Source organism: Leucopleurus acutus, assembly GCF_964270905.1.
Source record: "Leucopleurus acutus genome assembly, chromosome: 13".
In the NCBI taxonomy this organism is placed as follows: Eukaryota; Metazoa; Chordata; class Mammalia; order Artiodactyla; family Delphinidae; genus Leucopleurus; species Leucopleurus acutus.
Window position 1 is genome coordinate 16,830,252 of NC_139155.1, and position 22,390 is coordinate 16,852,641.

General features: G+C 48.4%; 1 protein-coding gene and 1 long non-coding RNA gene across 10 annotated transcripts in view; one reads left to right on the forward strand and one right to left on the reverse strand.

Annotated features, from left to right (window-relative positions):
- Positions 1-3,198: 3,198 nt before the first annotated feature.
- On the forward strand, positions 3,199-15,221 carry LOC309970912. Its single transcript, XR_014326712.1, has 3 exons — positions 3,199-3,845; positions 9,832-9,914; positions 15,113-15,221. It is a non-coding gene; the product is annotated as an uncharacterized lncRNA (long non-coding RNA).
- Positions 6,920-22,390, reverse strand: part of NEDD4L (NEDD4 like E3 ubiquitin protein ligase) — a 346,917-nt gene continuing 331,446 nt past the window's right edge. For all 9 annotated transcript variants that reach the window (XM_082853615.1, XM_082853611.1, XM_082853609.1 and 6 more), the window contains 7 exons: positions 20,765-20,838; positions 18,510-18,570; positions 16,944-17,003; positions 15,346-15,453; positions 13,653-13,749; positions 12,837-12,909; positions 6,920-8,233 (listed from right to left, as the gene is read on the reverse strand). In XM_082853615.1, coding sequence (XP_082709741.1) covers positions 8,131-8,233; positions 12,837-12,909; positions 13,653-13,749; positions 15,346-15,453; positions 16,944-17,003; positions 18,510-18,570; positions 20,765-20,838 — 576 coding nt within the window. In that variant the 3' untranslated portion in view covers positions 6,920-8,130. The remainder of the gene's footprint in view (positions 8,234-12,836; positions 12,910-13,652; positions 13,750-15,345; positions 15,454-16,943; positions 17,004-18,509; positions 18,571-20,764; positions 20,839-22,390) is intronic.

Below are 22,390 nucleotides of genomic sequence, written 5' to 3' on the forward strand. Positions count from 1 at the left end.
AAGGGGAAATTCATTCTGCAGATCGATGCCGAAGGCTGCTTGTTCCCAAACTCCTTGCCCTGTCCTCGGGGCGCTGCTGGATATCTCCCAGCCTCCCTTGCGGTTAGGTGTGGTCACGTGACTAGGCGGTGGGGGTGGGGCTCTGCCTGGGGGCTGCGGAAGGTGGGATGAGAGACCCCTGCACCTCCAGCTCTGAGAGTTTACTGTGCAGACAGTGGACATGTCCTCGGGTGGGCGGAGCTCCAGTTTCCACTAAGAGCTTCTGCGCTCGGCGTGTCCGGGCCCTTACTCTGCTCAGGGCTTCTCCTGTGTTTTGAGGAAGACGTGGGGAAATCCAGAGGGAGCAGTGGGAGGAGACAAAATTTCCTGCGCTTGTCTACCAGGATTTATTCCCGTCTCGGATGATGTCACTTGAGGTTGATTGAAGCTTTTAAAAATCATTCTGGTGTCGAGTCGGCTTGGAAGCGAGAGGCTGCCTGGAGTTCACCCAGCACCCCTCTGTGCTCGGGCCCTTCCCTCCCATGGGGCCTCCTGCACTCTGCTCCCCCCGAGGGGTTTAGGGAATGAAACCAGCTTGATGTGTTTCCAGGGTTCCCCTGAAAACCTAGGTTTTCTGCCTGAAGTGGGATACTGACGGGTCTGACCCTGACCCTGACCCTGGTGGCTGCCTGTCCCCAGCTGGGCCGCTAGCGCCCCTCCTGCCCTCATTTCTGCCCTGGGCTCAGTGACGAGCAGCCCTTCTGCTGCAGACAAGCCGCTGGAGGGAAGAGACAGGGTGAGAGGTCACACTAGCCCCCAGGGACCCACAGGGGCACCGTTGAGAAGCTAATCGCCCCTCCCTGGGGGCGTGCAGTTCCCAGGAATGCGGATCCCTCACGGCCATCATCCCCCGTCTCTGCAGGGCTGCCCTGGCTCCTCCCGAGGGCAACAAGTGAGGACCAACCCTGGTCCTCCAAGCTAACAGCCCTGGGCAGGTAGGGAGTGATCAAAGGCAAGAAGCCGGGACCCACACGGCCAAGGCCCTTCTGAGTCAAACATTCCGTAATGGTGGGATCGCAGCTTGATGAGCCCCGGGCACATAACAGTGCAGAATAATCATCTGCCTTTAGCTGGTCTTGTTATTCAATCTGAACAAGGCCACGAGGGATTGAAAACTGGTAACTTCTTAGTTCTGGGAACTGTATGTAAAACCCCCACGGTAAGGTATTGCTTAGAAATTGCCCAAATGTATCATTTCCCTTTCATCACAGTGGGATGCGCCTCTCCGCTGTCACTCAGTCTCATCACAGTGGGATGCGCCTCTCCGCTGTCACTCAGTCTCATCACAGTGGGATGCGCCTCTCCGCTGTCACTCAGTCATCTTCAGTGCTCAGGCGGGCGCTTTCCTTGCTGCAAGGCCCTTACACGACCCCCAAGCTAACTTGTCTGCGAGCAAACTTCTTCTGCAGAGAGAAGAAAAGGCTCTCCCCAGGCATTAGGGTGAGGAAAGGCGAGCAGAGGGCTTTGGGAGGAAACGTGTGTTCTCCCCTCGCACCATCAAGGCCCCGAGCCCCCGTCTCTGCGGCTCTGTGCCCTGTTCCTACGGTGAGCGATGCCCTGAGGCTGCAGAAATGCAGGTGACGGTGCCCCATCCATGTGTTACGGGAGCACCTGAAGCGGCAAGTTGGCTGGACACCCGGCCAAGGACGGGATTAAGTTAGAACAGGAAGCTCAGACTTCAAGATCCCGGCAAGTCCAGCAGGCGGACACACAGGAGCCGCGAGCGAGGGGGCCTGGGCTGGGCCGATGCACGGGCGGCTGGGGCCTCCGACCTCCTCCCTGAGGCACTGGGTGCTGAGGGCACCCCAAGGCCCAGCTGAGGGGAGATGCCGCTTTGCCCAGGGGCAGGGGGCGGCCGCTCCACTGCTTTCCATCGAATTCACCCTCTGTCACCTGTGACTTGCTGCTAGGTTGGATGTGGGATTCGTAGGGAAAGGGAAGGAGGCACAGCCTGGGGACACTGGCTGGGGAGGAGCTGGGGTGCTACAAAGGGGCTGAGCAGGAAGGTGACAGGCTGGGCCTGAGGTCAGCCCTACAAAGGGAATCTTGGTTCACCCCTTCTCAGTCCCCACCAGTGGGTGTCCCGAGCTGGGGCCAGGGTCCTGCAGCCCACTTACGAAGGGGTCCGTATTGGGTCTTATTAAAAGTCACCATCATTTTGTTTTCCTGTCCAATTTAAGCCCTATAAAAACTTGCTTAGACATCCCACAGCCCGAGTCCTCTGGAAACTCAGTTTTGAGAAGTGTTGTCTCCCAGATGAAGGCGCACCAAAGGGACGGGAAAGTGGCATCTGCCCTCTTATGTCCAGGGACCCCTTTGAACGTGGCTCCCCAGAGCCAACCACAGCGGTGAGAATCCCTGGATACCCACGCTCAGCATTTCACCAGGGACGTTAGAGTTTCAGAAGTGCCTGGATCACTCTTGGACTTCAGAGCAGGTTAAGAGCTTCCTAACTTAGCAACTGTGTAACTGACGTATGATGATTTATTCCTATTTCATGTATCTCATCATTTGTGTTTTTCTCTGTGAGCGTATACAAAGTTCAGAGTGGCTCTATCTGCCGGTACCGTCCTTGTCTGTTCCTGTAAGGCTGGAGGAAGCCGCAGGAACTCAGAAGGCTGTCGGCTACCTTTCCAGCAATATACCATCTACAGCTGACTGAAACAGACAAGTAGCAAGAAACCAGGATGCAATTATGTCCTGTTACCTCCTGGCAGTCCCGGAGGGGGCAAGTTAAGGCCATCGAGAGGAGGCTTAGGCACTAGAGAAAAAGGGAAAAAAAATTTTGAGGAGTCTACGTGTTTTATCAGGGAATTGACACGAGATCTGGATTCTGATAGCATCTCCCTTCTGAGAACCACCTTGAGCTTCATTACTGAGTCTCATTAACTGACATAAATTGAGGGTTAGTCAGATGAAAACCAGAGGTGAAATATGCCTTTCCAGGAATGGACTTTATATTACCACTTGCGTAATCCATCTCAAGTCATTAATTCTCAAATTTAATAAAAAGACAGACGGCTAAGAATAGAGGTGCATCCCATTAAGCTCAAGCCATGTGTTCTGGGCAGCCTTTAATGATGTTTTTAAAGATGTGGAACTTCTAGGGAGATTAAGGAAGTGAACATACTATCTATAAATCCGCAGGCATTTAAATAACCTCCGAGACAATCAAGGCGATGCGCTCGCAAAGAAGCTTTAAATCAGACAACCCGTAATACTTGATGTAGAAAAAGTTCCAGCTTCCATAATTCTTTATTAAATATTTGACAAGTTGCATCACTTCTTTACAACGACTTCATTTTGTCACATTACTCTTTTGCTGTCAGGAAAACAATCCACAATTTCTCTTTAGATCTCCCAAGAAAAACGAAAAGCAAAAAGGATTTGTCCTTCAACTAAACGTTTTCTGTCTGTATCAAATTCAACCGTATTTTACAGCTATTCTGATTGTGAAAATGAGCATTTATCCATACGTTGTCTTTTAAAAAATTTCCAAGTTGTTTGGTTTTTAATCACTGTATCAAATGGTACTTGGCTTTATTTAGGAGGTGGGTTTATAATAAAAAGTTATGAAACATTGAGAATTCATTTGGAATGCTTGAAACTGTTTTTCACCTTAAAAGTCACTGTTTTTTCATGTTTCGTTTGATAATAGGTGCTGAGTTAAGAGATGACGGCATATTATATCATCATCTTCCTGGGGTGCTCTCAGGCTCTGAGGGTCAGAATTCTCAGGACACAGCTTGGAGAAAACTGTAGAAGGGACTAAACTCTCACTCCCTTTCGAAACCAGATTCCTCAAGGTAGGTGTAAAAATGCTATACAAATATGTAAAGATATATTTGGACAGCATATGTACGTCTATATATTACATACATAGTAGTGAAGGAAGCACAAAGATATGCAAAGTTAACATGAAGGAAACCGTGACAATCTAGGTGAAATTAGTCTGAGAAAGAGGGGCAGACTGGTTTATGTAGGAGCACAGATGTGTGGACACAGGGTCATGGTCATGGTCATGAGAAGGCTTACAATGCACTGATACAGGTTGAGAAGGTAGTACACAGAGGTCTGTCGCCAATGTTGTTATATTCTATCATTACTCATACAAACACAAAACCAACCAACACAAAGACATGCATCTTAAACATGCGTTGCTCTGCACCTAACACCTTTGACGAAGGGGAGCAGTCTAATGAGAGGTTTTCTTGGAAAATTCCATACCAACAGAAAGCTCTCCTTTTCTATGAAACATACCAGCTCACGTCCTAATGCTACAGCTTTGTCTCCGACGCACTGAAAACACTTTTGGGTCGGGGTGTGTGTGTATGCAAATGTATATACACTGTTCATTAAGGCTTCGATAAATTAAAAAAAGTGGTCCAAAGTATGTCACATTTTCTTCCCAGTTTCAAAATCTAAAGTACAAAGTGGAGTCTATAAGGATTTTTAAAAAAACACATCTCAGCCCTAAAATTGGCAGTTTTGACTTGACTTATCAAGATGTACCCTGAAGTCTGAATAAGACGGAGGTAGTGCAAGACCTCCTGGGGGGTCAGGAAGGGAGCCCGCCAGGCAATTACCCTGCACGGCAGTGCCCCCTACTGGCAAGGCAGAAAATGACACCAGAGTCAGTACAGGGGTGCAGAGTCAGGGTGAGGAGGAAAGAGCAAACAAAGAGAAGCGCTAGCACAGGGCCTGGGTAGGGGCTTGAGAATTGATTAACCCAGGCTCTCTTCATAGAGTCTGTAATTTCAGAGGTGAGATACAAGAGCTAGGAAAATACTTGAGTCACGTGTGGAACAATTAGTAACTGTCAGACAACATGTACCATTGCTGTGTGATCTTGCCAGTTCCAAACTGGTTCTCTTGAAGAGCAAGTTCATATGCAGCAAACCTAACTGTTCTGTTTAACAACGTGAGATGTAGAAAGTGGTTCAAACATTTTGCAAACCGTTTCTCTCAGAATCTGTCACTGCATCCTTATGTGGGAGGAATAATCCATGTCAGGTTACTTTAAGCATCTGTCATCTGACCTTAGGGAGTATCTGACGTTAGCTACCAATGGGCCTTTGGTAAATAATGGCAAGTATTTCAGGAAAAAAGAAAGAGCACTGAGACGAATGCCTCGCTGTTTCCCGTTCCAGAGGCAGCAGGTAGAAAAGCAGCACACTCTCTGAAGCTAAGCCCACTGGGTGGACTTTCCAAATTCATCTTTAGGCTGACAGGAGTCAGAAATAGAAATACCCAGGACTTTACAGGTGGCTGTGATAACCGATGTTTAAAAGACCTTCAACATGCGATATGTATGTAAACCCTGGCACGCACTTCTTAACCTCAAGGCAGAATGGCCCATAACAACTCTGTTTCAGCGAACTGAAGAAGCTAGATTCAGGTAACTTCTAAGAAAGCAGAAGCTCTAAGAGACCCTGGACTGCAGAGTAGCGTCGCTGCTAAGGACTAGATGAGGTGACACCGCCGTCCTGCCGTCGTCCCCCAGGCCCGCTGACTGGAGCAGGCAGAGGCCCAGGGGACCGCCTGGCAGCCTGCCCCCATGCAGTGCATTTTCCTTACTGCCTTCTGTGGTTACGTCGCGAAGGTGATGGAGAGTGGTCATCAGGGTTGAGAGGAAGCAAGATGGGTGACTATGTTAGACAAAGAGTGAAACGCTGAGAATTGATGAGAGCCAGGGAACGTTATTTGGATTAAAAAAAGAAAACCAAAACCCCCAAACAAACTCTAGACCCGGCACTTTTGAGCTGTCACTGAAATCAGATATTAAGGGATAGGTGAGCTGAATTGTCATTCACAGTTACTGCCTTTCAAGTATTCATGGGGGTCTATTTCGGTAATTCTTATCTGTTCTTGGCACAGAAATTATCTTAGGATGGGTTTTCTTTCTCATTTTCAATACTTTGCCTAATTTGCATTTAGTGAATATTCTGATTTTCTGGAATACACAGTTTACAAAAAGACAGAAGAATCCCAGTTCTTAGACAAGAATCGCTGGATTTCTCCCCCTATAAATTACACACTCACTCTCAGAACCCATCCAAGCATACTGCTCTCCCAGGCTTTGGCATAAGTCATAAAAAAAGAGCCGAGTCTGGACTTGAGGGGCTACAGGAAGGGGGAGGTTTGCCACTGAGACATCTGTTACATTGAGTGATGGGAAAAAAATCCCACCAATAGGTAAAAATAATGAACAATAGCGTTTTTTCTAATTACGCAATACCTAGGTTTTCTGATCACTACTGGATTTTAAAAATCAATACGAAAAGGGAACAATCCTCAGCTCTGGAGAAATCCACCTTCTTTTAGACACGTAGGCCTCTGCGCCGCTTCAGAAGACTCCTTGACAAGCACAAACATTCGTGGCTTCCCGCAAGCCACCCAGAGCCGGGGTAAACTGAGTTTGTAACGCCAAAAGATCCTAAACGGAGGCCCTGAAACCACGATTTTATTGTCTTATCTACAACTGGCAAGAGGTGAGACGGCTAGTGTCCCCTGACTGCCACCACGGGTCTAGGACAACACAGGTTAAGAAGGACAGCAGGATTGCTGGACTTCCGCCCTGCCTCAGGCGTTCTCTCAAAACATGACAGAATTCTGCAACAAGGACTCACAAGCGGCCAAGGATCGAATCCCACAGAACCCTCCATCCCCGCCAGGACCAGCTGAAGAGCCGGACGTCAGGGATCAGACCAAGCCGCCTCTCGCACGTCTAATCCAGCACACGACGGACACAACTTGGGCAGTACACGGTATGGAAGCATGCAACATGTCACTGGGAACAAAACCCAGTGTTTTTGAATGACACTGGGAACAAAACCCAGTGTCTATGAATCTTTGCAGCGGCACAGAAATCACAGAACGATTGGTGAGGACGGGTCTGTAGGCTGAGCTTTACAGCCAGGCTTTATACGCCAGCAGCCAGCTTCACAATTGATAGCTATTGCACCGGAAAGGTGTGTGCAGAGGACAGACATCAGCCTCACAGTCAACGCGCATGACAAAACCCCCCAGGAACCAGATGTGACCTCCACGTCGTACATAAAGTGCCTTCAGAATTGGCGCGGTTAGAACAAAAGTTGGTTATTTAGCTACCATCAGCAAACGTGTACAAACGGGAGACTGCACAGGCCTGGTTCCCACAGTTTCAAATCGCGCAGTGCCAAGTTTCGTTCAAGTGTCTCTACTGAGAACAGCAAAGAGGAAGACATGACAGAAGAAGGACTGTACAGCAGCAGGAAGGGTTAATAACTTCTCTTACGAGAAACGATCGTCCAACCCTGCCTCAAATGTGCTCTAGCACACGTAATCACCTCTAAGGAATAATGGTGTGATTCCTTCAAGTCAACACAAAGTTTGTCATGCTATGTTACAGTTCTCTCAGCCTGCAGCTATTATGCGAAATTTGTACAAAAAACGTAATTATCCAGTTTGTTTTCATTCTGAGCATGGAAAAAATCGTCATGATGCCTAACGTTACGGTTTAAATTCTCTCCAAGTATTTGTCTGTAGAAGGCTTTTGGACAAAAGTCATTCTTCCAATGCTAATCAGGTAGGGCGTGGGGCTGTCCAAGTACTTTAAAAATGTCACTGACATTAAACCTGGCGTGAAATTCAAATACAAAAAAATAATATGCTCACTTTTCCAAGTACATGAGACATCTTTAATTGTAGTGAAATAAAATCTGCAAATCGGTCTAAATCATTTTAAAAAGTAAACATGAGTTGTAATACTATACCTGTAGAGTGATTAATTCCATTCGCTGTCATTATAAAGTATGTAAAATATTTATTAAGGGCTTGGCCTACAGAGGCACAACATAAATAGAATAAGTCCTCCTAAAATGTAATTAGTATACACATCAACCAGTTGGTAATCTGTGGTGGAAAATGCAGGAACGCGACCTGGGACTGGGTTCCCATGTTGGCGCGTGGGCAAGTCGCGGGCGAAGGCTCTGCTCCAGGAGTCCGCGCCGTGCGCTGCTCTCTGCCAGCATCTCTGCAGAGTCTGTTAGGCGAATGCAAAAGTGCAAGCAGGACTTGCGTGAAGAACAACCCTCCCGAGGCCGGGGGCACTTAATCCACCCCCTCGAATCCTTGGGCATTTTCCACAGCCATGAGAAGCTTCTCTCGTAAATCTTCGAAGGTTTCATATGGAGGTAAGTCAAGGCGATTAAAGCTGCAAAAGTTAACAAGGAAGCGTAGGTAAAAAGCCATCATCACTGCCCTTTGGTTACCGCAGCACTTCCTAGATCTGGCTAAGGGGGCACGTGGTGTTCCAGCAAGAGGATGTCAAAGTCTCAACTCGCAAAAATATTTCTGATTATCGAAAAGTACATTCCAGCGATGACACTGCCCACACCAAACATGCTATAGTAACCTACGGGGGAAGAGAAAGGAATTTTCTGATCGTCCATGAACCCTCTCTACTGGGACCAAACGTGGATCCTGGAAAACCCTGCCAGGAAGGGAGACAAGACAGGCAACGTCACTGACATACACACAGAGATGTCAAAACCCTTGAAACACAAAGAACTTCCGCAGCAGGATGAACCGAGGCTGCATCTGTTTTTAACGCTCTCCTTCATTCGACACTATTTTAGGAAGCCCCAGCGCTTCTCCACGTAGCACATCGCTTTGTCTTTAGTGCAGCCCTGTGAGGCACGTTACGTTTTCTCAATCCTGCAGATGTGGGTCCCGGAGCCCAGCGGTGGGTCAGCATGCCCCAGGTCTCACCCCTGACAGCACCGCAGATGCGAGACCAGAACCCAGGCTGCCTGCAGCTCTGGGACCCCAACACTGAGCTACCCTCTAACCAAAGTCAGGCAAGTCATCAACATGTGGAGTGAAAAGCCTCACTTATAAGAAGCCCCTACATACCTTGAGGCTTTGGCAGGGGCGTTACAAGTCACCTCGGTGACAGTGAGGTCTCCATACATACATGCGACCTCTGTGAGCAAAGGACTGCACTTGTCCATGGGACTGAGTTCAAAGTCTGTCTCTGCCACCGGCCAGCTGTGTGACCTCAGACAAGTCGCCTCCGTCCCTAAATCTGTCTGCTCTTCTGTGAAATGGGGAGACTGCTGCAGAGTGCTGGGAGGGTCAGATCAGAACATATAAAGGGGGTCTGGCACACAGCAAGCCCCAGAGCCAGCGACCATTGCCATCACTCACACACCATTCACCGCCGGCCCCCACTGGGCATGAGGAGCTAGAGCCCCAGACACAGAACTGGTGCCCGTGCAGGTGGGCTGCTGGCGGGCACCTGTCATGACGATAGCCACATGCACACACACACACACACGTACACACATGCCTTCGTTCATGATGCTTTAGTAAGAACTAACATTTGTAGAGCATTTGCCCCGTGCTAGAACCATTAAGGACTTTTCATCTATCACCTCAGTGAATCCCAGCAACCAGCCTGTAAGGTAGGTACTGCCTCATCCCTATTTATAGAGAAGGAATTCGAGGCACAGAGAGGTTGGGTAACTTGCCCAAGGTCACACAGTAAGCGGTAGAGCCAGGATTCAGCCCCAGGCTGGCTCCAAAGCCCAGATCTGCTTCTGCTGCCTCAGCATTTAAAAGTGCTCGCTCCTGGCACTGACATAGGTTTCCAAGCACGAGCAGAACAACTTCTTATGTTTTAAAAGCTAATGATTATCAGCAGTAATAAGAAGCAGACACATGTCCATGGTGGGCCCTTTAACAACCCCTAAAGTATTTAGTAAGACACACTGAGCTCTGAGATTGTTTTTTGTCTTTTTTTTTTAACAGTCACCAAACATCAAAAGACACAGCAGAGCAGAACACTGTGTTTCTCAAACCAGAGGTCTCAGAAAGCCAGGAATCCTGAAGGCGTAAGTCTAAAAGAAGTTTTCAATTTTTGGTTTTCATCATGATAATGATTTCAAACATCATTTCACCAGTGACAGAGACAGAATTCCACTTCTGCAGGGTATACTTAAGAGAAGAGGTGGCTGTCGTCTTGATTTTAAGTTGGTATTTCACAGTCCAGGGCCTGCAATCCCTGTGGGGTTTCAAGGATCGGTGGCCATTTTTTCCCTTTAAAAAGGTCCATACATTATTCAAGTTTGAGAAATACTGGAGTAATGGAGAGAGAAAGAGGCAAACGGGAATGTTAAGAGCTGAGGTCTGGAATTATGTTAGCGCTCTGTGCCTCAGTTTCTTCATCTGTAAGGAGAGGGCAGTGATATGACCCACCTTTTAGAGTCGTTGTGACGACGATACGGGTTAATATACATGAAGTGCTTAGGGTGATGCCTGGAACACAGCAGTGCTTAACAAGTGTTACCGTTACTTCTGACGTCAGGAGACAGGGCTGGCCTGCCACCAACTAGCTGTGTGACCTCATTAACCTCAGTGGCTTCAGCCTCGTCGTGTGGGCCAAAGGAGATTATTTTTAGGTGGGTCTGTGATTCTTAGTAAAGCGGAATTTTAGATATCCCAGCAGTGACCTTTGACAGAACAGAGGAATGAAGCCCTTTAATGCTGAGACACTCAGCAGTTACGTCTGAGAGTTTCATGAAAGCTCAGAGAGAAGCAGCTCCACCCGCCCTTGCTCTCCTAGTAAATCAGCTTTTAATTTTGAAGCTTAATTGTGTATTTTATATTTTCATAAAACATGGAAGAGATTAAACATACGTGTGGCTAGGTTTTATTTCGCCACATATACGGCTGTCGCTGTGAAGCAGCCAGCAAAGCGCCTGTTTCCTACGTTACAGCGGGAGGCGGGGCTGGATGGAAGGAAAGCCACAGCAGAGAAAACAGAGTACGTCCCACCCCACCAGCCGGTGTGGCTTCAGTAGAACTAGCGCTCTCCTCTTGGTCTGGGGAGAGTATCATTGAAGGAAAAACTCCTTGAATGCTTTAATCCTGTGACACACAGAGAAGCAGCCAGGCTTTGGTAAGAGCTGGCGGGGTTGCTTTCCTCCTGTGTGTAGACCTCTGTGCTGCCTAAGGAAGAGCAATGATTCTACACCCTAGCTCTCCTCACCAACCGCCTGGGAAGCTCTGAAAACCCCACGGCCCAGATCACACACCAGGCCAACTAGGTCAAAATCTCTGGAAGTGGGACCCACCCCGGCACCAGTATTTTTTTTTAATGCTTTCTAGGTGGTTCCAACGTGTAGCCAAGGTTGAGAACCGCTGAGTACAGGGTCTTATCTGGGCAGCCCCTTATTTTAGTGGTGGCTCAGCACGTGAACTCCGAAATAGAAGAAGAATCCAACAGCAAGATATCTGTCTATAGGGCCACAGAGGGTCATGGGATGAACACTCAGTTACTCGGTTCTCTTTGAAGAGTCTGGAAAGAAAGTGAACCGTATCACAGAGGCAGTAGCTTAACTGAAGTGGTCAGGGGTTGGAATCCTGGCAGACCCAAGTTCAAATCACAGGATCTGGGAGCCTGTGCGCTACGGGATCACGAGGAAGCTTCCCCAGAGCCCCCAGGAAGGCTAACAGTGCACTTCAGGCTGCCAGAAGGTTGAGGGTCTGACCCAGGCAGGACAGCCGCGCCCAGTGAGGCAGCTGTTCTTTGAGTTTGGGAGCTCTCCCCCCCATCCCGCCAGTGCTGGGGCTCGGGTCAGTGCTGGCTGCCTTCCAAATGAAGGCTACTGAGCCCGGAAAGCTACACCCGACTGATTATCGTTTGGAACAAAAGCTCCAGGGCCAAAACATTCTACCCCCAAGAATAAAGGCAGAGGATCAAGGGACACTGCCTGCTCTGGCGATCGGCCAGTTGTAGCGAGAACCAGCCCGCTCTCCCGGTGCCAGCGGGCAGGGACCACATCCGTTCCTCTCAGAGTCCTACGAATGGTAGAAATGGGGAAAAACGTGCTTTCCGGCGAGACGAGGGAGTCAAAGAGAAGCAAAAGGCCTTTCACAGCCCATTTTCCACAAACGCACCTTGATGAGACCTCTCTCCTAGCTGCGCTGGGCAGCACAGGACGGCCCAGCGGCCCCGGCAGCCCCAGTTCCCGTGGGAAAGGAGGATGCTGGGTGCTGACCAGCCACAGGGCTCCCCCTCCACCTGCTTCCTAAGAGCAAGAAATCAAATCCTGTGGGGTGACCAACCCCGGGGACACGGGAGCCCGAGTGACAGGAGCTCCCGGAGAGCTCCTGAGGTCTTCTCTGTGCTGGGTTTCACGAAACTCCTGGGGTTTCCCTCCAGGAAGGCCTCCTTCCCGCCCTGCACCCGGAGGCCTTCGGAGCACAGCCGCGCCCCGCACGTGCCTCCCTGAGCAGGGGTCCTTGGTCGGACCTCTGACACTCCTCTGGCCACACGCACGTTGCTGAAGCTCAGACTTACGGGTTCTGGATGGCCATGGGAGGCCTTTTAAAAACTGTTGCCAAAGGGAATTTCATCCATGGTTCTAAACCATTTAAGGTTGGGGTAAAAACTCAATCTGTTCAGAGGCTGGGAGCGGTCGTATCCACATAGGGAGAATATATAGTGAAATCTCTGCTTCCCAGAATAATTAGGGAAGGACGGGGTTTGGAGGAGGAGCTCCCCTCAGGAAGCAGGAACGGGGATTTAACCCTTCACATATCAAAACAACCGGGCCCATTCAAATCTTGGGTGGTTTAATTTCACCAGCATCACTGTACGATCTGTATTTTCACCTGTATCACTGACAGTTCATACTCTAAACGCTGAATGGTCAGGGAACGTAGCACTCTAGCCTGTAGCCCAGCATCATACTCAGCTAAGTGTTTTAAAATACTGTCTGTCAACAACTGTGTGGTTTTCCGTCACTCACCATGTGTGAGCTCTGGGCAGTTTTTCAGGACTTCCCCATTGCTCTATTGTAAACAGCTGAGGACCATTGGAACCTAGACCAAAAAAAAGGAAGAAAAAGAAATGCTAAGAGTGCTCAAGGCAGTAGAACAAGACGAAGGAGGGGCTGAAGGAAAGGAAGGGGTGGGCAGGGCGGGCCTGGGGGTGAGCCTTGGGACACCCTCTGTGGCTGTGACGTCACAGTCAGTACTTAACAACACGACCTCAGGACACAGACTCTGTGTCGCCATCAGAATGGAATCGCACCAAGCTGAACAGAGCCGACACATAACGTAACGATGTGCAGACAGCCACAGCCTTTCAACCCAACCCTGGAAGTTTAAATTTAAAACTACTTCCGGGGGAAAAACTGAACCGTGATGACCTTTAATATGTCGAGCAGAGAGTGACTTTTTCATCTATAGTAAGCCCTGAGGAATTCTGCCTCGTGGAGGGGAGGAGTGCTTTCAATGCTCAGTTTACAACCACATGGACGATTCTGCAAAATCTAGTTGTTTTTTGAATATATACCAAAAAACAAAAGAGAAAGAAAAAAGAGACCAATCTTATGGCTCTCTGTATAAAAACAAAAACAACCCCCTGCTTTTATATACAGGTAACTGCACAGACAGCTGAGGTGATGGCACGCTGCCCCATCTCTTTCCGTGATGTATGTCTGTTGGGTCCAGGCGAAACCCACATGGCTAGAAGCCCGGGAGGCAGAGTCTTCGGGGGCCACAGCTGATGTCTGGGTAGAGACTCACGGTGGGAGGACGAAGTCTAACGGTACCCTGCTCACCGTAAAGTTCGGCAAATCCATTCATAGGGACTCGGGACGTCCCTGTGACAAACTGGAGTAACCGGATACGCTTTTCAGCGTCCATCAGCAGCACAGCCTATGAACAGAGGCAGAAGGTCATTACGCTCATGTAACACGAGGCACGTCTGCTGCAGTGCAGATGGGCAAAACTTCATCTTATTTATAGTGCAGTGGGAGACCTAGACAGTTGACTCTGCGAACTTTTTTTTTAATTTTTTATGGACATCACAATACCAGCCTCTGCAACCTCAGACTGAGTGATCACAATGTCTCTTTCTTCTTCTGCCAACTGGTCAAAATAAGTGGTAAAAAAAAAAGCACACTTGGGACTTCCCTGGTGGCGCAGTGGTTAAGAATCTGCCTGCTAATAAAGCAGGGGACACGGGTTCAATCCCTGGTCCGGGAAGATCCCACATGCCGCGGAGCAACTAAGCCCATGTGTCACAACTACTGAGCCTGTGCTTTAGAGAGCCCGTGAACCACAACTGCTGAAGCCCGTGCGCCTAGAGCCCATGCTCCGCAACGAGAAGCCACTGCAATGAGAAGCCCGCGCACCGCAACGAAGAGGAGCCCCTGCTCGCCGCAGCTAGAGAAAAGCCCGCGCGCAGCAAGGAAGACCCAACGCAGCCAAAAGTAAACTAAAAAAAAAAAAAAGCACACTTGCTGATGGTACCGGGCTCATGTTTCTGTATGTGAGGCCTGACGGTCCCCCTGAGCCAGTTAGAAATACGCACAGTTTGAGGGGGGGAACCCAGGTTACGAGGCAGGATATTTGACTGTAGCTAAATTCTCTAAAGGCAACATTTTAGAAAAAGAAAGAAAAAGAGGCCAGGCTAGGCTTCTGAAATAATCTGTGTATCTTACATATCTGAATTATTCTAAGAGTCGAGTTGGCTTCACTGGTAAAGTTACTTGAACTGATATTAAAAAAAAATATATCCAAACTCAAGGCTGAGCGAAACTCGGACTAAGATGTTAGGATCTGAAGATTCTGCTTTACTTCCTTTTCTCTCTGCTTCTCTGCTGCACTTGAAATGTTATTAATAATAGACATTTAGAAATTAAGACAAGGTCAATGATTTCTTATTTCTGTAAGTAAATAATCAGCGCTTTTCCCCCTGTAATTCTTTCAAAGTCAGTTTACTGCCCTCCTTTGGACCCGCTCGTTACTATTTCACTTCTCTTCTGCAATGAAAAGGATGTAAACACTGGTCTTTAGAGAGTAAATCAGATTTCATTTGCATCTTTGATTGGAAGATGTAAAGATCAAAATATTTGTTGGAATCAACAAAAAAAGTTGGGAAAATGGTTTTTGAAACCAACATGGCATCTTGGAAAAGTCAGCCCCAAAGCATGCTTTTGCCCTGAGAAGCCTCCCATTCCTATTCCCACTCTGGAGGACTAGTTCTAATTCTTGAATCCAATTATCTGTCTTTCAGGATCGTCCTACTCAGTGGTTTCCTCAAACAAAAGCACTTTAACAGGTGGTCGAGGAAGACAGTGTAGCCTATTCAAGACAGCCATCCACCACAGTTCCAGAAAAGCAGCGGTGAGGGCTGCTTCTGGCTCGGCGGGCCTCTTCTCTCCCCCAGGAGGCCAGGTACCAACACAGCCCCAAATGCAGCAGCAAGACCACGGGAAGGCAGCACAGGACCCCGGACTCTGGCCTTACCTTCCAGAACCACTGAATCACAGGGTGGTTCGGGCAGTAGCCGTTCTTGTAAATAGAATGTTGTCGCCAGTCGTTCACGTCCACGTCGCCAAGGCCGCACATCAGCAACTGGGAGGGAGATGGACCAGATTTACCCAGAGGTAAACAGGGCACACCATGAAAGCCGAAGAAATACACCGGAGAAAAGGCCTTTTCTCAGTGCCGGCATCACGTCACGTGCAAAGCAAGATAAGCCAGCGAACCATAAAAACAAATGAAGGGGAATACGTGTTCCACATCCTACCTGCCTCTGCAGATCAGAGACTGAGAGGTAACGAGGGGGACCCGACTCTAAAGCTTGTACAGGCCGCCACGTTTCATGCTGGAAATTAGAAGTCCCAATCAATCACCTTCCCCGCCCCTCAAATCGCAGCTCGGTGCTCATAGATTTTCTTATGCTCCATTTACATCTGCTCTTTCATTACTCTGGCTGTTTCCTCTTCTGAGAGGTTATCTGTCTCAACAGTTGAAAATAACCTCCCCACCCACAGTAGAATTAGTGCTTTATGACAGCAAGAACTCATCTTCCTGGACCGATCCACCAGGTGAGGGCAATCACCTCACCTGCCTGGTGGCCCACGGCTGCAGACCTGTCCTAGCGCTATAATTGCAGCTCTGACTCACCAGTCTTGGGTCCACTTTTCTTATCACCTAACCCTCCTAACGAAGGAATGATACTCCCGCAGAGGCGCCAGCGCACAGTGGAAAGAGAACGAATCCAGAGGCCTGAAAACCGGGTTCATGGGCCTGACTGTGACGAGACCCTGTGAGGTCATTAACCTCTCCCTGCCTCAGTCGCCCCACCTGCCAAACAAAGGGCTTCCTCTACATGATGTCTGTGACGTCATCTATCTGGACGTTTCCATTTTAAGGTAAAAGAACAAAAGCCAGTCTACGGGAGACACGTCACTGGACAAACGGCCGGAGTCCTGTCAACAGCCTCTCAGCAGACAAAGCCTTCCTCCTCCTGTTTCTCTCAACATAAGGCGGGGAGACTCCTTTGCTTTTCAGGTTCCAAGTTCTCATCTACACCGACACAAAGAAGCTGGCACAAGCTACCATGAAACCACCTCCTGCCACTACCTCCTTGCCTCTGCCGGGCTTTCACTCCGCAGCACAGACCACTTCGATCTCACGGAGCCCCCTGCTCTACAGCCCCTCGGGGGCGCTCACACCCCCCCCCCCCCCGGCCGAGTCCCCATTCGGCTGCCACGGTGGGTGCGTGGAGGACCGGGGTCCTCAGCCAGCCCCACCCTGGGAGCAGGGTGCTGCCACCCCAACTCCAGGCCGTGAACCCAGCTCAGCGGGCCTCCCCCTGTCTGCCGCGTCCCTGATCTGCCCTCTCCCAGGCAAGGAAGCTACAGGTGACTATTTCTGCTATCCCCTGGTCCCTGATCGGCAAACACGCAAGCCCCTAAGAGACCCGCAGTAGAATTCACCTAAGCTTACTCGCTAGGACATTAGGGATCAGAGAATACTAAAATACCAAGTTGGGAAGTAATGAGATACTTAAAAAAAAAAAAAAAATCTCCTTTACACAAAATGTTTACAGTACAAACCTCCAGTTCATTTTCATCAAAAATTTTAATCAAATCAATAGGAAGCAGTTCCGTGAATCCCTGAAAGAAAAAAAGAAAAGCACTCTCAACACCTTTTTCCTCGAAAGAGACAAATTTTACAGGATAAACAAGCTTATTTTGGTTAGCCAGGAAAAATACACTGTTCACTGATGATTTATATGACAGTGTTCAGTAATTTTAGTTCAGATAAAAACAGCAGAGTCACAAAATAAAAGCTTAAAAAGCAGTAGACTCCAGAAGATCCAGGTACTTGAGTAATTTTTGAAATGTTATAAAAAAATACGGGTTGCTGCAGGCAGGCGGATTCCAAAAGCCACTTAGGACACATTGCTGTGAGTCAGGGTGTTCTCAAAGGCACAGGCCACAGACGCGCAAGCGGACCATTTAAAAATAAGGCAAAGATGAAATACGAGAGGAGGCGGTGTGATGGGTGGAAAGGAGCCAGGGAGCACAGACAGCCTGCCCCGGTCCCCAGGCTAGGCACCACTGACTAGTGCAGTGACCTAGGACGGACGCTCCGTGTCGCTGGGCCTCGCGTGTGGCCAGTTTCTGAAAGTGTGATCACCCGGCACAGGGCCGGGTAGGTTTCTCGTGTAAATACAGTATGAACCCTGCTGTCCTCCGGCGCCTCTAACTCACACGTTTCACCCTAAGTTCTGGAATTTTTCTGACTGTTCTGCCTGGGCTGGCGCTATACTCACCATGAGCAGGTAACTGAACTGGGGTGAACTTAAGAGAGCATCGCCCAGCGAGAACCCTGCATCGATCGGTTCTTGTAATGTGCAGCTGGGACTTGTTCGCTTTAAGTAACTGATACCCGTTATCAGGATTTAAAAAGGAATTGCGCTTTGGGTCAAAGGGAGCTGGTTTTTAAAATGAGGAAGCCCCTATTCTCTGCGAGGGGCCTCCCTCCTCAGGGGCCTGGGAGTATCACTGACATTAAATACTTGGGTCTGAGAAGTAACCACTTCATACTTTAATAAGGTGAGGAATTATTCAGACAGCCACGAGGAAAGGGCAGGGGATTTAAAAAAAAAAAAAAGAAAAAAAAGTTCGACCAATGAGGCGGAAGGCATTATCACGGAGGGATGGCGTGACTGGAAACTGTCCCGAGTCCTTGCATTTCTTAGAACCCGTCACTGCAGCAAAAGGCAGAGATGCTCCCAGCCTTCCCTGGGTACCACCAAAAGCTGCAGGATGATGGTTCTAGCCTCTGTGGGGGAACCTGCCCTTCTGGGTCAAGTCTGTAAAGATTTCTCTTTAAAAACAGTTAAGGCAAATTAAAAAATAAGAGCAGCAAAGCCAGAGAACACTGACCAAAAAAAAACCAGACGAAAAGGTGGCAGTGCAGTGGCTCAACGCTCCTGCCCTGGAGACTGGAGATGCTGGGAGCAGCGCAGGCCTGACGTTCCCGCCCTGGGTCCCACACCCATGCCTGTCTCTGGGTGTGTGATCGCGTCTAATACCCTCCCTGCCCCCCAAGGAGGAGAACCGTCCTCTTTCAACCTAAAGGCACAGGCAAGACTCCCGGAGAACACGACTTACCTCCAAGAAGGCGTTCATTTGCTTTTGGACCCTGTTCACAAATCTCCACTGGATGACTAGGCTGTGGGAGGAAAACGGACAGCCCTTAACCACGTTGCTCATCACTCGTGTGCAGTTCTTTCCCCCCAGCTGCGACTGCTTCTCGTTAAGCGGGGCGGGGAGAAAAGCCCGACGGAGGCCAAGGAGAGGGAGGGCATATGCTGTGGCACGCGCTGCTCATTCATGGATTCTTTCGAGAATAATGAGCACATGTGGAGCCTAAAATCTCACTGAGCATTTCAGAAGAAAGACTGATTTCTTTTTTCCCCCCAAGAAAAAAGAAATCAAAGGTTTCTTTGATTTCTTCGTTTATCAAAGCTGCTTTATAAACGTGACTGTTTGGAGAAAAAGGGAAAATGGGGTTTGAACACATATGTATATGGGCATAATGAGTGCACACACACACACATATGTACACACCCACATTTGTGTACAGACATGGACATATTTTTAAGGGGAATACCCACTACAACGTATTTTATCATATGATAATTCATTCTAGTATTCAACGTACTGATTTTCAAGGATGACGTATAATTTATCAGTACTTTACCACGAATACTTTTTTTTTTTTTTACCACGAATACTTTTATACCAACACTTGGAGGATTAATGGTAAAACCTCTCGGAGTCACAGACAGCCACTGAAACCACACTCCCTGTGACAATATTTAGTGTACAGCAGAACTTACTGCCAGGCAAATCCACTTTGGATTCCACCTAAGGCATTCTGTCATGAAATAGCACAAGGACCCTGTCATGAAGGGCTCTCACATGCGAGGTGGCACCATGGCAACGGCCCTCGAGGACCAGCCTGCTGCCCACTCACTGCTCAGAATATCGGGTTTTACTGGCTGTGCTGCAAGCACCAGCCCGACAGCCTACTTGCACCAGAGGATGCGGGTGGCAGGGAGCAGCCGGGGATTTCTATCCTCCCTTTTGCAGTGAAGCTAGTGGAGGCGCCCCGCAATTTGAAACCTAAAAGAATTAACTGCAAAGAATGACGCACAACATGTATCACAAGGCGCAAATACTCAGTCTCTCAAACCTAGTCACCCTGGGGTGTTGCTAAAAATCTATTCGAAGTCTACACTTTCTGAATGAAGACAGCGGTGCCTGTCAGGACGTCGTCTGCTTGCTGAGACTGTCCAAGCTCAGCACAAGCGCCAATTAAGGTGAACAGGCAGAAATGTAGTGTCTTACTTCTAGTTTTTGACTAAGTGTAGCAAGCTTTCAGCTTGCAAGTGGAGAAGTCCATGCTTTGTCAGGGTCTCTAAGTAGAGACGCCAGCACTCTCCAATTCTTCCTGATTAGAAAGGAGAGTAGGTTTTTTTTTTTTGGCAGATGCTAAGGCAGGATGCTAAGATCCTCAGCCAGTTCTCTGAATTCAAGTCCTGTGATCAACTGTGATGAGAGAGGACGGAACCCGGCTTGCTGAAATGGAGTTCTGAATGCAAACAAGGAGCCCAAGCCATGGCTGTAACTCACTAGATGAGCAGAAACTAGGATCCGGGAGCCAACCACCGTTAACGCTGACCTCGTCCCTGTTCGAGGGCTAGCAAGGGCAACCTGGCAATCCTTGGAAGATACCAGAACGGTGAGCTCGAGGCATACGTATATACCAAAGAAGAAAATGTAAGCTGCCCAACTGTACCTTCTGCCCAGTACAGACTCCTAGGGTTACCCAACAGCTAGATTTCCAAAGGACTCAACATTCTGTCCCACCAAAGGACGCTGAGATTACGAAAATTACAAACAGCAGGAACAATTCTTCATGTTTGCATGTGCTGAATTCTCCATCTCCATTTTAACTCTTCTCCTACATTTTCATTATGGAAAAGAGGTCAGGAGAGAGATGGAATATGTTCTCTTTGGTTGTTCCCAATTTTACCCCAACCGGCTGTTGACACTGCTCCATTGTTATAATTCTCCATTTTAGACGAGATGCCCACAGGCTCCCAGAGTATTTGCCAAGTTACTCAACAGTGGCCCCTTTCTCTCCTCCCACCGCTCCTCTGTATGGCAGCAACACGAAGTCATGACACAAGCCAAACTTTGCATCCCATAATTCAGCTTCCTATTAGGCCAAGCCAGAAAGGAACTCATACTGTTAAAAGCGTGTCCACAATCTGCACGAACTGTTCTGGCAAAGGACGGCAACCGAACATGCTGTTCAATTTAATGAAAGAAAAGGCTGTAAGTAAGTGTGTACGTACTCAATGTATTCCCTTTTGTTTTCATTTGTTACCATTATTTCTGACCCATTGGGCTTCAGATCCACTTGATATGTCTGTAATTACAAAGATAAAACAACATCACCATCATGAAGTTACTTTGCATAGTATCACTGAGTAATAACGTCTTACTGTAAAAGGAAGATAAGTAAAATTTATTCAGAACTCTTTTTTTTTTTTTTTTTTTTTTTTGCATTACGCGGGCCTCTCACTGTTGTGGCCTCTCCCGTTGCGGAGCACAGGCTCCGGACGCGCAGGCTCAGCGGCCATGGCTCACGGGCCCAGCCGCTCCGCGGCACGTGGGATCTTCCCAGACCGGGGCACGAACCCGTGTCCCCTGCATCGGCAGGCGGACTCTCAATCACTGCGCCACCAGGGAAGCCCTATTCAGAACTCTTTCCCAGCAAATGGGCTCTGTGTCCAAGAGGATGTCTAATGAGGCTTTTCAATCGTTAAGATGCTACACACTTAAAGATGTTATCATTGAAGGCAAATTATTTTACGGTTATTTATGAGTTTTAATTATTCTTCATACATTAGCAACAACGGAGAACAATTTTTCCATCTGCTACTGACTTATCAAGAAATTTAATTATCTTTAACAGAAAAGACAGGATACAACCATCAAGACTGCAGAGATCCAGATTTGTTACTGAAAATTAGATTTTATAGCCATAAAAAAAAGATATGTGGAATTTCTTTCAAAGGAGCAAAACACAGGGACTTAAAAAAAGAAAGATGTTGAGAAAGTCAGGCTGAGGGATGATTCACCTGCCACCCCTGGGAACCCCAGGCTTTGATGTGCATCCAGACCTCCTGGCTCATCAGCCCCGAAAGCCCCTCCCTCAGCGTGAGCCAGGAGTGAAAAGAGCAAAGCAGCTGAACTCAAGGCACAGCCTTCTCCTCTGCTCTGAGCCAGCCCTGGCTTAACATCAAAGTGTACAGAGCAATAAGTAGCAGAAGGGAAGGGAAGGGAAGGGAAGGGAAGGAAGAGGCCCACTGACTAACAAATAAAATGTTTACTCTCATGGAAATTCCAGGGAAATAAAAAGGAAAAAAATACCACTCATAGCTCCCCTATTCAGAGGTAACCACATGTGTGTTCTGGTGGGATTCCTTGTGGTCTTTTCTCCCACATCCACCCAGCTACACCTGAGAGGAAGCCAGGCCAAGCCTGAGGGACAGGGTTCTCCAGGCTGCATCCACCACGAGGGACACAGATTCAAACCTGCAGCAGATCTCCTGCTTTGGCAGAGGTCCCTTTCCAGGGACCCCTCCCCAGCCCTGCCACACACGCGCGGGACACACGGCCTCTCTGGCCTCAACATCAGATCCTGTTCCTCTCCAAACGTTTTCTCTGATGATGCACTTGATTATTGTTCCTTTTCACATGGAGACAGCCTTTTCAATCAAAGCCCACTGATCCTCTGTCTCGGCCCTTCATATTTTCTCCTCTGTCCTTTTTTCTGTTATTCAGGAAGGGATCTCGTTTCCCTCCCACGTGACTGAGCTCCACTTTCCACAACATCAATTCAACGTTTTTACTGTCTGCAGTACGGACTTTGTTTTTTTATTTTTTAACATCTTTATTGGAGTATAGTTGCTTTA